Below are 12130 nucleotides of genomic sequence, written 5' to 3' on the forward strand. Positions count from 1 at the left end.
ATTGGATATGTGCCTGTCTGAGGGACCAACTGCCTTTTCCTGCGTTATGTCAACTTTGAGGATCCTATCGCCTACAGCCACCACATGATGTCCCGTTGGGCCTGTGGTGGGATCGTCATCAATTGGCGAGGATGGGACCTCGACCATATTGATGACTGGAGCGTTGTAGCCGTCGGCAATGCAACCTTCCTCATGGAGGTAGGATGTGAGGTTGAGTCGCCCCAGAAGGGATTGGATATGTGCCTGTCTGGGGGACCAACTGCCTTTTTGTACCTGCATTAGCAGCTGATGGTGACGGAGTGCTACACACTTCTCCGGCGACAGAAACCCCCGCTTGTTGTTGTGTGTGTCCTACGTGATGTCCAGGGACCCTCATTGTTGGCTTGGGTTCAGACAGGATCTTTTAATATTTATAAACCATCCTAAAGACTGTAGGAAGGTTATCCTGTATTCCACCTGAATCGAGACTGTTTCTCGGATTGGTTGGCTACTAAGAAGTCGTCTAGGTAAGTGAATATTCTCAGCCATTCTTTCGTAGGCGTTCGGCGACCCAATCGGTCAGGGATGCCAACATAATTGGAGCGGTTGGCAGCACGAACGGGAGTCACGTGAATCGTAGGAGCTCCCCTTGGTAGGGTATTCGAACGAATCGACGATGTTGAGAAGCCATTGGTACCTGGAGGGACGCCTGGCTTAGATCTATTATTACTAGCCAGTCTTCTGTTTGTAAGACGGCTGGAACCTCGTAATGGTGAATTAGTTTGAATGGCCTTGGCTGTAGGAACGCATTCAAACGCTTTCGGTTGAAAACAGGGCATAGGGCCCCGTCTTCTTTCTTGATCAGAAACAGGGTAAAGAGAAAAACCAGGGGTTTGACCCGCTTCTTCTAGAACCCCTGAGTTCTTTAAGTCCTCGATCTGGAGAGTGACCGCTGCTGATTGTTGCGTTTGAAAATCTTTCCGTAAAAGTAAAGAAGGACTTACCAATGGTGGTATCCGCACAAAAGGTATGCGGGCTACGGCTATTATTTTTACCAATTGTTTTGAGGATTAGTTGCCCAATCCACTAACCCTTGCATACCCTTTCAGAAGCTGTCCCGTTGGGAAAAAATCGCATTCTGGAGGGCCGCGATGGTCCTTTTCGTCAGATGGTTAGCTGATCACGAGTGGTCGCACCGACGCAACTTGTCATTTAGACCTAACTCTACGACCGTAGGGGCCGCCAAGAATTGTTTTTTGGGCGTTGTGCCACTCCTTGCCGGTCCCCCTGCTGAAATAAGGTACGTAACGAGGATACCTCAAACATCAGCATCTTAATCGACGTTGGTACGTTGAACTTTTCCTCCTGTAGCAGTTCTGCTGCACCGTCTGGTGTCCATTGCTTTTAGAATATCCTCCTCACGGTCATTCAGATGTTGCGCCATAATCACTGATCACTTAACGTTCACTTAACTATCACTTAACGTTCGTCCAAGATAATTATTTTGATAGTTAGAATGAACTGTCAGAAGCAACACGTAAACAAAGTAAGAAGTCAAATCCATAATGAACAAAGTGATGCCAAACTTTAAACATAAAAAACAGACGCGCGGGTATGACCAGTAAATGAAAACGGAGAAATGACCAACGACAAGAAAAAGAAAAATAAATTAGTAGAATATATCCTCACGCGAAGAAGAAAGAGCAAACCCTATCTCAAGGACTTCAAAGTCAAATTCGAATAATATACGTACACTATAGCGCTTTCAGAATTGATACAACTTTTACCCACTTCGCGTAAAGTGTATTTTAATTATCTGAAAACAAGTTGGCAGCATTGGATGCAGCGATGCAGCCATAGACTAAATACATATACGAATGTCAAAGTGACAGTTGTGTTGATAAAATGTACACGTCTTCTGAATGCTTATTACACAAGATATAAGGAGATGGCGTGCGACAAATTACATCGACATTTAATATAACCTTACTTTATGACAGCGCAAGATTGCCATGGCTCATGGGTAAGATAGATTTACTCAGTTTCATAACTGCACATGTAAATAAGCATTTACCATGAAGGGTTAACAGGATTTGAAGGGAATATGATATTGAAATGACATGTCTCCTTTACTTGAATTGTAGGTTTTGACTATTTTGCGTTTCTACGCAGAGGGAGCGTAGTAAAAACGGGTAGGCCAAGTCTTCTGCGCAATGAGCCAGGCATCAGTAAGCAGATGCATAGGAAACGTGTCCGATGCTATAATAGCAGTGCTTAGTAATACTTACATACAGTCGCCATACAGCGCTGACAGTCCTGACCGAACTCAAAGATATGCATTATTTTTAGTGTTGTGTTGATACCCTCTGATCAATTTATCCAATATTACAATGTACATGTCATGTAACTAGAGTAACTGCGCATAGACACAACAAATAAATTACGTACTTAATAACAATTTAACGGGAATATTATTTTGTGTCAGTAAAAATATATTTTAATTTCAGACTTCAAGAAAAGGCAGTTTCCCGAAAATCATTGGCTGCATTAACTGCACCCATGTGCAAATATACCCATCATACTTGGAGACTTTCAAAAATGAACGCAGAAATTTTTCTGTAAATGTGAAATTTGTAATAAAATCTATGTTGTTTCTGATACGTTCATATTCATTATGTATAATATCTTAACGTGACATTTATTTTTATGCAGGTATCTGACATGGACAACTGGCAGTGAGTGCCAGATTTCCTTTAAGTGTTCATGACCAATTCATATTTAATGGATCGTTGGTAAAAACTGAAATGAAACGTCTACAGAACGACAAGAATTGGGAATTTTGTTCCATTAGGGAAGTATGTTAAACTTTACTTTACTATGGCAGTACCAGTAACAAATATTTTTGTTTGGTTTATATTCATCCGTATTTTGTATACTTCAAAGGAATCAAAATTTTGCATAGGTATGAATAGGATATTTAATGAAACAGTTTTTAAATTATTTAAATCCTGATTTCTAATATTTTTACATCTTTCAGTCGAAAACATATTCAAATTAACAGACTGTGTACATTGAAATCATTCTACAGTGCCACCATAGGCCAGCCAGACTCACCCAAGGCTCGCTACACGGCTGCCCGCTGTTTGACCAGGGATGTGATTGAGTGTTTTTGGATAATGGACCAGATCATACCAGATCGCATAGCTACAGCAACAAGTGCACTACCAACCGTGGCTATACATACAGTATACATGTATATATTAAATATAATTTATGTATATTTATTTATGGCTTATACACCAAAACAAAATATGTCACTTAACTGTACTTAAATATTTTTGCAGGATCATTCAATAAAAAATACTTGGTTTAGGTTAAGAAAGTTTTAATAATCATTTTTGCACAGAATACAAGAAAAATATTTATATAATTATTAGAATTACAATGAGCTTCAAAAGTAACATGATATTATAATAAAATGGACAAAAATGAAAAAAAATAACAATAAATTGTATATAGATAGGTAGAAAGGCGTCAGATGATTCTGGCAGTGCAGGCGACTCATTTAGGTGTCAGTATTGTTACTTTCAAATGATAATAACACCGTTCCAATGTGATTCGGTCGTGCCAGAAGAATCTGTCCTTCCTCTATTTAGTAACCAAGCGTTTTACAACTTTAAATGAAAATTAAGTATAAATAAAGATAGTATATTTTTTCTAGTAAGTATAATATTATTTAATTAGGTGACTTTTTATTTCTTTATAACATGAAATGGTGTTTACATGGTAGATGGATTATAATGGTTTTGAAACATAGTTATTTTTGTTAATTCTACTTTAACTGAGTCATTTACCTTGACAGCTGTTTCGGCACATAAACTCATTTTCGGAACATTCAACAATAATTTGTGATTATAAAAGAGCTATAGGTCATGTAGCAAATTAAATACGCCTAGTTAAACAATAAATACGTACCTAATATTTTACAAAATATCTACACCACATACATCCATCGAATATGGTATATAGTATCAAATAATTCTTGGATAAATAGATGTTTATGTATATGTTTTGTATAAATAGATGTTTATGTACATGATACTGTGTTGTATAACATTTACATTTATATTTTGGCTCCATAATATACTTTATATTTCAATATTTTTGAAATATGTAAATAGATATTTTGTTTTTTTACCTACCTATCTGTTGTGTTATTTATGCACATATTATGTCTAATGGGGGAAAACAATTATTTATTCCGAAATAAAGCAATAATGGTAGTATTTTCTTTCAGTTAATTAGATGCCCCGTTTAAATATGTACTAGAATTACAGTTATAAAAATTAAAAACAAAATAATGAATTCATTAATGTACACTATTTAAAAATACCTCAGTAATATACCGAGCTACTATAAAATACCTTGGAAAAAAATATTACACCGGGCAGGACTTGAACCGTTCACGCCAAAGGCTAATGTGATGTACTGACATCTGATAAGAAAGGTTTGGTGCTGTAATCTATATGGGCAATGTTGAAATATGGTGGCTAAAAGCATTGCTGTTTGATTGTTTATTTTTTCAAGATTTTTTCTATCATACTTAAATTCTCAATTCATGTGAATTATTCGTTGAGTAAAAAAAATAGTTGACAAAATAATGAATTGGACAAACATGAAAACAAGGTATACATTAAACACATCTTAACTAATTATCCAATGTACAACACACAATTTATTATTACTTCTATGAAAAAGCTTATTTTGTGGGTACCTAACTTTTTATACCTATATGATTTGTTTTTGCTACTGCACTTTAAAATGAATAGGTTGATTTATTAAATTCCATACTTCAATGTACCTACATAAATTTATAATGTACAGTAGGTACTTAATTACATTTTTACCATTAAAAAATTACCATTATTCGATTCTATCCACCCGCCATGTCTATAATCACCCCAACGCCGGATAGAAAGAGACATCACACAAAATTGGCTGTTTGATAATAAATGGTAGTTGAAAAATATTTTAAAGTATGATTATGTCCATAGAAACAGGTTTTAAGTCATTCATGTTTGTCCGAATAATGTGTAGCAGAAAAATAGAAATTCACTCCATTCTACGGCAAACATTTTTCTTAATAAAAATAGGTACATCAATAGAGGAATCATAAAACGGACCTTGGCCCTCGCCCACGCCTTATTCATCCTTGTATATTATATTATTATCACACTTAAGGGGGGACATGCTCGTCGAAGGTCAAAATTGAGTTTTTATTGTATTTTCAAACCATGATCCTGGATACTCCTTAAACGTTGTAGATAATCTATTTAAAAAATTTTGAAGCATTATTATCCTTTATAGTTATTTTAAACATTTGATGACTGCATAAAGTATTTTTGTTACATAAAATAGTATTTGTACCTACCGTATTCATGCTGTCAAAAAACTTAACATACTTAGGTTAGACAAAGATACCTACATAATATTTATATTATTATGACGACCTTCTTACCATTTTCAACAATTTCCCTGCCAATTTCATCCCATATCTTATCTTTCTTTCTTATGTTTTGTAGTCACTGTCAGGTCAGAGAAATCATAAAGGATTGGATATTTCCGGACCAACTCCATACCAACTCGATCGTATGATCGTATGACCGCGAATAATTCGCTGTCGACAGAGTTCCCGAAAATTGCAGCGAATATTCGTTGCAAATTCGCACTCAAGACGTAAGGCGGTCGCGCAAGCGTGCTCTGTCCCGTAAGCCAATACGAGCTTGATTGGCGAATAATTCGCCGTGAATATTCGCTTTGGTGTGTGGACCCCTTAAAGGATGGGAATTAATCGCACATTGCAATACTTAATCAAAATTCACAACAAAACAATAACTTTAACATATGGAAAGTAATTTTCACATATATTAAATGATTTCACAAATAAATAAATGAAATCACATAAAATAGTTTGTTTCACAAAACAAAAATCATACATCACTCATTGTAAATATTATAATTTCACTCAATTTTGATAACTACACACACTGGTAAAATTGTTTTCACCGATAAATAATAGATCGCACAAAAAAAATCACAAATGTCAAGTTATAATTGTAGCAGCAATACAATTTATTAGAAGGCAATCGCAAAAACGATAATTTATTAATGTTTAACCCAGTAATATAAATAGGTATATATTCGTGCTGCTATCGTTCATATAATAATATTTTTGATGTAAATCTACAACCAAATAACACCACCTAGGTATATCTTTTTCGGTTCATCGATATAAGTTTTGGTAAATGTGCCGCAGATGCCATCACGAGATTTTATAACATTCTTTTTAGAACCGAAACAAACCTAACATAACCTAATCTAACTTAACCTAATCAAACCTAACATAATCTAACCTAACTTAATTTAACCTAACCTAACCCAACGTAACTTATCCTAACCTACTGATACACCCCTGTTACAGGCGGGCTTCTCCCGGTGTAAAATAATCATTTAGTAGTCATAAGTCGAAACGTAACCCTGACCTCTAGAAACGGCTTCATAAAATATCTAATCTGATCCTTGCTCAACTACGTATTTTTTTTTTTTATTCATAAGTAAAGGCCTTCGTCCGGTGTGTGAAAATCATATACTGGGCGGGGAGGTGTAATTAAGATAAATTTAATTTGATTTAAAAAAGTATAAATGATGATGGATGAAAGAGATAATTTTAAGACTAAATATAAGTATTCAAATATAATAAATTTTGCCGCGCATTGCGCAACGGTGAAATCCTTGCGCGCCGGCGCCAGGGTTAGGCTCGTGATTCGCCGAATCAAAGATCATGCGATCAGATTTGGCCAATCACGAGTCCTTTTTACTAGTCGGCGTGGGTACGGGGAGTTACTAAGCGTCCCTTTTCCAACATGTACGGACCTGCGAAACTTATTGTAAAAACAAAATATATAAACCTGTAAAGAAAATTTAAAATATAAGATAATACCAAGTTACGCACGAGACAGACGTGGTTTCATTTAATTTCTCCTCAATTTAAAATATCATTTTTTTTGTGAACCCGGGGTTTGATGGACACCTGAGCTAGCCGCCGGAACCCCGGACATCTCACTAACCCAACCTAATATTATGATGTATGAAAATTAATGAAAATTTTAAATTAACAATTATTGGATCGAAAAGCCGATGCGCCGACAGAAAAGGGTGTCTACATGGAATAAACTGTTTTCGTAAAAAAACCTCATAAAAGCTCATGACGGCATCTGCGGCACAATTACCTATGTTTTAATTAACGTCACTTTTTAAATTGTTTGAATCTGAAAGTAGGTACCTACCTAATACATACTTATGTTTTGCCAAAATATTGTTTAAAATCATTAAACTTATTTTCTTAGTGTTTGTATTCATTTACGATTAATTAGTTACAACCTATAACTCCGCCTATAGTAATCGGGAACGACTCTACCTACGCTATGGCCGGTCCCAAGCCCGGATAAAGGAGGAGGGTTCGTCGTAGGGCTAATTACCCAACACGGTAAAAAAAACCCTGATTATGAACACCAAAACAACTGCCTTGGACCCCGGACTCCCCATAAACCAACGACCCAAGCAAAGAATTAAGGATAAATGATTATATATACAATGTGCTCGTGGAACGTACGCACTATGTTGCAGCCGGGCAAGATAGAGGAGGTTGCAATTGAATTGCATAAGTATAAATGTTCGTCATTAAGGTCGCCCAAATCTATTCATCACCTTTACGTGCAATCCGAAATGGATAGAAGTACTCGAGTTGGCGGGAAACGCGGCCTGCGACAACAAGAAGACCAGGATCATCCCTCGTCATTTGCAGCTCGCCATCCGCAACGAGGAGCTTAACAAGCTGCTCTCCGGCGTCACCATCGCCCAGGGAGGAGTGCTGCCCAACATCCAGGCGGTGCTCTTGCCCAAGAAGACTGAGAAGGCGTAGAAAAAATCGTATCTTCTATGATTACATGCAATAATCCATCTATCTTCGTACAAAAGGCCATTTTTATTCAAATCCGACTGGTAGCGAACGCGTCGAGCTCGTTATTGTTGCTTATAAAATTGATTGAAATAATTATTCATCGACAGTATGTTGTAATAAAATTGTCTATTATTGTTATTATTATTATAGGTATTAATTAGCAATAAATGCGCACAGAGAGAATTTTACTATTATTTGATACCTTCATTACGAATAACTAAAACAAACAATTCATTAACATTCAAACTCATTAACATGACATTTATTATTTAACGAATCAATGGTCAAAATGGAAATGGAACGATTGCATAACGAAAGAGTTTTAACTAAAAGTTTAGTGTGCACTATTTATGGCGGATCTTAACAGCCTACCTCCACCCTTCCCCACTGGCACCGCCAGTAACAAACATTTTCATTTGGTTTTACATTTACCCGTATTCCGTATACATCAAAGGAATCAAAATTTTGCATAATTATGAGTGGGTATTTAATGAAACATCAATGTATAACGTTTCAAATTTATTTAATCGAAAACATATTCAAAAAACAGATTGTGATCATTGAAATCTTAGTTCTGCATTCAGCTGAAGAACGTGAAGCAGATGCACTCGGTTGCCGTTTTCATCTTCTCTCTCGGTCATCTTCGTTATTCTTTGTTTCCTTTTGGTTTTCTTGGTATTGACTGATCTAAAAACATTTCAGGCGAATCAGGTTATGCGGTTGAGAAACCCACTGTTCAACGAATGTGGTAAAGAGACTCAACGGTGTACTTAAAACAAAATTTAGATGTCTACGAGCGAACAAAAAGCAACAAAAATAAAAAAAATATATGCATGTTGTATTCTGCACAACATGATACAACAATTTAGGTAATTTAAGTTTCAAGTAAATGAAAACAGTGGGTACTTAAATAGATGTGACATTGGATTGAGTATGTCATGTATTGTGCTAACAAATCTCTTTTTTTTAAGATACCAAATCTAACTTGTAGATGACCCTGTCCCATCTGAATTTGTATATACTGACACTTGGAATGCTAATAGGATAGGTTACATGTAAGTTGTACGTATGCAGTTCTTCGTGGGACACTTATTCGTGCGCCGCAGTACGTGAAACATGAGTTCGTGCAACATTTAATCAAATGACGAGTTCTTCGTTGAACATTTCACCGTGGAATGCGTATTCTACAACATGTGGCGCTAGTTTGCTGTTCCAATTAGATTCAATACGAATTTTATGAGATTTCTTTATTGCTTTTAAATAATTTAATGTTGAAACTACATAAATAATATACATATACGATGTGATTGTATTTATAATCTACTTACCTACCTATTTTTTAATGTGTGTTTCTTGTATTACGATGGTTTTATTACGTATTTTTAAGTGTTTTATTTAGACATTAATATTGTAAGTTACCGAAATAGCAATATTTTGTTAAATATTATAAATAAATAATATTATATTTATAATTCCCTGTGTAATATATTAGTATTAGCTAGTATTAGTATATTAGTAAGTAATATTGCACTTTAATGGTATAAATTATGAACAGCTATTGGTGGTAATTGGTAAAATATTATATTAGGAGATTATCTTTATTATTAGAATATTATGGTTTCAAATGTTTTATTCAGATTCCTATAATCTTACCAAAACATTTGAATAAAAAAAATATGTGAAAAATGTTCTCTTATTGTATTAATATGTATATTTATATTTGTATTATAAAACCAGATCAAATGTTTCTTATACACATAAATTTTGCGTGTGGATAATGGACTAGTTGATTTGAAACCTTTAGTAAGTAGGCATTATTGAAAATACAAAGATGGCAATACCTACCTACTTAAACTTTTACTATAGATAAATGCTGTTATTTAATTCATTTAGGATATAAATGATTTTTATAGATAAGTACGTGGTCGCGTAAAGACCCAATGGGTTGGGCGAATGGCTAACAAGTGACAACATTCTTTGTAAAAAGTTTATTTATTAATATAATTTCCATTCAATGGAGCCCAATGTATTGCGCTTTGGAGCAAAAATATTAATTATTTAGCTAGTTCCAGTACAAGCGATTGTTTAATACCGTTCAGACTTGTTAATTGATAATTTTAACAATAATGATGAACTATAGATGTTTTTGTTGTTTTTAATACATGTAAATAATTTGGACAAGACTAAAAAATAAAGCAATTTTTGAAAATTTTTACGAACTTTTCAACACTTAACTTAGTACATATTAGACAATTTTGACATAGGCACTTCTTTTACATAGATCCAGATTTATAATTCCTTGTGTAATATATTGGAATCATGTAAGTAGGTATAGATAATTGATGATTTTTATTAGTAATATTATGTAGTGCCAGCTATTTATTGATGGGAATTAGGAAAACATTATATGAGGTAGGTATATAAGTCATATAGTAGTAGTAGTATAGTCAACAACCATGTGATAAAGAAATGTTATTTTGAATATTTACATTATGTATCATAATATGCATTAAAGTTTCTAACATAAACGAAACGCGCATTCAATATTGGCAATATTCGAAGACACTAAACGGGCTTAGCCGGCTCGCACATCACAATTCGCCTTGTGTGCCTAACGGCCATAAATCAAAAGTTGACAAAATTTCGACGAATGTTGCATCGTACATCCTCGCACATCTGCCCAGCGGCAAACGTCAAACACGAAAAAAGAGAAGTCTCTCGTCTGCCATTTTTATTGTGTTGATTGTATGAACAAACGTCAAACGCGGCGGCGTGAGCGAGCAATGACATTGTAGACAGAGACAAAGACAGAAATGACCGATGGCCGCCAGCTGTGCGCTTGTGCGGAGGCGACATTCCCGAGATCGACATGCACGCTTTGGCCATTGCAACTAGACGAATGTCGCAGGGTCGCAGAGTTGCAGTTGCATCGGCCAATCTGCGATGGTCCATTTGATAACGTTTGTTTCTTGGTTTACGATGACGTCACATCGACGAATTCGTCGTAAGACGCATGCGGCGAGTTCTGATGTGCGAGCCCTCTTAGTATTTCTTGCGTTGCTGGCTTCAAATTCTTGGTCGATGGTGACTGGCTTTCGCATATCTTATTACTCAGTTCTGTGGTATGACCTATAGATATTTAAAATGCACTATTATGCAACTGTAACAAAGGTAACCTATAACCTATTAAACATTACATATTATTATTTATAAATCATGTATGTGTGAATACTTAGTAAACAGAATACTAAATAATTAACATTTTTGTGGTTTTAATTTCGGTTATAGATCTACCATCATAAATTGGCATTTCAGCGAGGGCGCTAGTATGACATTGAGAATATTACCATAACTAACAAAAAAATGGTAATTTATAATTTTTTATTGATAGTAGATTTCTGTACAAATATTATGCAATCCATAATTCGAGAAACATGTTGTAAAATTGAATGGCATTTGTAACAAATTTATCCTCGATAGACAATTTTAGTTTCAAATTCGACCGGGTGCCAACTTACGATGGTAGATCTTTAACCTACAATATTCATGTCAAAAATAAATGTACCTACCCATATAGATAAAGTATTTATAGAAAGAACCGGTTGAAAACGCTTTTAAATTTTTTGTTACGCACCAATCAATCTTATACAAATTAAAAAGTGCAGTTTTTGAGGTCCTTTTGAATTTTATTTGAACGCAACGAAAAAAGAGTAATTCCTTTAGTTGATTTAGCAAGGATATTATCTAACACATATCTATAAAAAGCGTGTACATATTTATGGAAAACATGGTTTGTACTCAAAATTACAAGTTGAGAATGTTTTGTTTGTATTGTCGACAGAAATAAACCACCTTTTAGATGATTTATTTGTAGAGTTGCTTACTAATCACACGCTTCTGATAGATCTGGATACAAAATGGCGGAGTTATACATTTTGCAGTATAGGTTTTGGAGCCCGATGGAGTTGACAAATTTTCTTGTAACGTTTTTTTGATATACTTATTTAAATAACTTGGAGTTGTCAAACTTATACAGGACATGCGCAAAGCATAATACAACAAAATGGCATCATTAAGTCATTTTCAGCAAAAAGTGGAGTTAGCAAATTTGCGAATTAAGCCATCGATATG

The 12130-nt window shown here is 34.9% G+C and overlaps 1 protein-coding gene and 1 long non-coding RNA gene across 7 annotated transcripts in view; one reads left to right on the forward strand and one right to left on the reverse strand.

The window, feature by feature from the left end:
• The first annotated feature begins 1846 nt into the window (after window positions 1–1846).
• LOC147080133 (uncharacterized) lies at window positions 1847–3463 on the forward strand. Of its 6 annotated transcripts, none has more exons than XR_015070818.1 (4): window positions 1866–2002; window positions 2487–2597; window positions 2692–2834; window positions 3068–3208. It is a non-coding gene; the product is annotated as an uncharacterized LOC147080133 (long non-coding RNA). The 6 variants fall into 6 exon arrangements; XR_015070823.1 differs by having other exon boundaries at window positions 2692–2828; window positions 3066–3197; XR_015070819.1 differs by having other exon boundaries at window positions 3017–3141.
• A 5023-nt stretch (window positions 3464–8486) lies between these two features.
• The window catches only part of LOC147080134 (uncharacterized), a 43248-nt gene continuing 39604 nt past the window's right edge, over window positions 8487–12130 (reverse strand). The window contains exon 4 of the mRNA XM_085948235.1: window positions 8487–8686. Coding sequence (XP_085804361.1) covers window positions 8621–8686 — 66 coding nt within the window. The 3' untranslated portion in view covers window positions 8487–8620. The remainder of the gene's footprint in view (window positions 8687–12130) is intronic.

The sequence above is a fragment of the Rhyacophila brunnea genome, unplaced genomic scaffold (genome assembly GCF_057557595.1).
Source record: "Rhyacophila brunnea isolate RB1 unplaced genomic scaffold, BYU_Rbru_1.0 scaffold_1, whole genome shotgun sequence".
In the NCBI taxonomy this organism is placed as follows: Eukaryota; Metazoa; Arthropoda; class Insecta; order Trichoptera; family Rhyacophilidae; genus Rhyacophila; species Rhyacophila brunnea.